Source organism: Octopus bimaculoides, chromosome 3 (genome assembly GCF_001194135.2).
Source record: "Octopus bimaculoides isolate UCB-OBI-ISO-001 chromosome 3, ASM119413v2, whole genome shotgun sequence".
Classification (NCBI taxonomy): Eukaryota; Metazoa; Mollusca; class Cephalopoda; order Octopoda; family Octopodidae; genus Octopus; species Octopus bimaculoides.
The window spans coordinates 94909215-94911897 of NC_068983.1; the positions used below are offsets into that span (position 1 = coordinate 94909215).

General features: G+C 32.6%; 1 protein-coding gene across 1 annotated transcript in view; it reads left to right on the forward strand.

The window, feature by feature from the left end:
• The window catches only part of LOC106870230 (beta-1,3-galactosyltransferase 5), a 4506-nt gene extending 2775 nt beyond the window's left edge, over positions 1-1731 (forward strand). Inside the window, exon 2 of the mRNA XM_052966832.1 lies at positions 341-1731. Coding sequence (XP_052822792.1) covers positions 341-1269 — 929 coding nt within the window. The 3' untranslated portion in view covers positions 1270-1731. The remainder of the gene's footprint in view (positions 1-340) is intronic.
• Positions 1732-2683: the final 952 nt, after the last annotated feature.

The window sequence follows — 2683 nt, forward strand, 5'->3', positions numbered from 1 at the left end:
TATATATATATATATATATATATACACATTGTGGTGGTGTATATATGTACATACGTATGTGTGTATGTATATATACACAAACATACATTACGTGAGTGAAGTTTTCAATCAAGATGTTGTATCTTATTCTTCAAATGCTTCACTTCTGTGTATGTAGATATATTTACTAGATTGCTGACAATTATTGATGGTTTTTCCCCATTGTGTTGATGTGCCATTTTCTGTTATTAATAAAACTCGGCATTTTTGCCAACACATGTATGTTAGTAATAGTAATAATGATAATGATTTTTAATAATACATATATATTAGTAAAATGTTTATTTCTTATCATTTCCAGGTAAAAAGAAAATTCTCATATGGATGACAATATTAATCATAGCCATTTTTGTGTACACTAGTCTCGTGCTACGAATCAATCAGGAAACCTTCATGGATATATTTTCAAGCAGATGGTTTACAGTCACATACCAACAGCCACATAATTTCTCATATATTCATTTGACAAATAATTGTTCTGACTCTGTTCAGATCCTTGTTGCTGTGTGTTCAGCCCCAATTAATTTACTGCATCGAAATACCATACGAGAGACTTGGGGCCAATATGCTAGGAACAATTCAAACTTTAAGATGGTTTTTTTTGAAGGTGTTAAACATAGTCCTAATGTTCAAGATGACATTAATGAAGAAAGTGTAAAATATGGTGATATTGTACAAGAGAACTATATTGATCATTATGAAAACTTGTCTTTAAAGTCAGTTGCTTATCTGCGTTGGGTGAGTTCTTCATGTAGAAAAGTAAAATTTGTGTTGAAAACAGATGATGATATGTATATAAATCTTCCACTGTTAGAGAAAACACTTATGAACATGAAACGTTCTCGGTTTATCATGGGTTTAGTTTTTAAACATGTTGCACCAATCAGAGATAGCTCATCAAAATGGTACACACCCAAATCAAAATATCCAAAGAATGAGTTTCCTGAGTATGTCTCCGGGACTGCTTATCTAATTTCAGGTGACATAGTACCAGAATTGTATGCAGAATCATTTAATGAAAAGCTTTTCTGGCTTGAAGATGTTTATATAACAGGAATGCTTGCGAACCGAGTGAATGCAACAAGAATAAACAGTGGCAAATTTACAATTTATAACAAACAACACACTGGCTGTGCCTACAAAAACATGATAAGTGGACATCATGTGACACCGAGAAATATGAAAATTATTTATCAACAATTACAAAATGTAACTCTTGTTTGCCATTAATTTTCTCTTTTAAAAATAGCAGTTGAAGCCTGCAGAAATGAACTTAGTGCCCAGCTTTCTTGAATATCATTGCATTATATTCTGAGTTAACTTTATATTCTGGATGATTTCTTTCTTTCTTCTGAGCATATGGTTGATAAAATAAGTAACAGTAATATACTGAGGATCAATTTCCAGAAGTTTGCTTTGAAGCCACATTGTTTTGGATTTAATCTAACAGTGGAGTAATTTGGGCAACTATTTTCGCTCATTTTCTCTGAAATAAGCTGCATTCAAAATGCCACAGTCAAACACTTCTTACATGAGAAATCTCACTAAAAAGTGAGCTGGCAGGAAGCAGGACTGTTTCTCAGAAAATATAGAAAAAGATGGATAATATTTCAAAGGCTCAAATTAATTAATTTTCAAAATAATGTCCTTTGATTACTCACATTTCTTTCTCTTAATTTTAGAATAATTATAAAAAATACAGCTACATGCAATTTTTTGAAATGATTCAAATGTGAATCCTAAATAGCATGTAACAAAATTAATGATGCTGAAACTGGCAACTCACCTGGTGATTTTAGACTTTTCCACCGCTGCCACTGCCACTGCTGCCGCTGTCGCCAACGACAAAGAGCTGCTAGGCTCCATGTATGTTTTGGCATGGTTTCTACTGCTGGATGTCCTATGTCCAAAACATTTTGATACACTCACTTGCTTTTTAATTGACTATGTATTAATTGGAAAGAGTAATATCACTTTTTTTAACATTCTGTGAAGATGTTGAAAGGGTATAGCTTTGAATTTCAAAAACTTTTCATGGGCTACATAGAACCTACATTTCAAGCTGCATGCAGCCCATGGGTCATAGTTTAACCACTCTGGTATAGGAGTCTGTTTCTGGCTCTTAAGCAACTGAGTAGAGGCTCATTCAGGAACTAGTAGTACTTGATGGTTGTGATAACATTTAGATGCATTATATAGAATGTACAAAGAACAAAGTTGAAGCAGGGGGAATAAACAAATCATCCAAATAATTGACTAACCTTCACAACTTCTACCACATCTTCCTATCTCTGATACTGTTACTACAACCTTTACACACAACAACCATTGTCACTTCTGTCTATTCTATTCTGCTACAACCTACTCTCATTACAACACTACTGTTACTTCAACCCTCACACACTACAACTAACAATCTCTCAATTATTTTATACAAAATTATAGCAGATTTTCTTCATTTTATTTGTGCTTCTTTACAATAGTAATGACAAGTTAGTTCAACATTTCTGAACTGTATAATGAAGAATATCTTAAATTACTTTTCAAATTATCCTTTAAATGCGATATTGGCAACAGCCAAACTCAACCAACTCCAAAGAAAACATTGTTAAAAAATATGCATTGTTCAAAAAATCTGAATGAA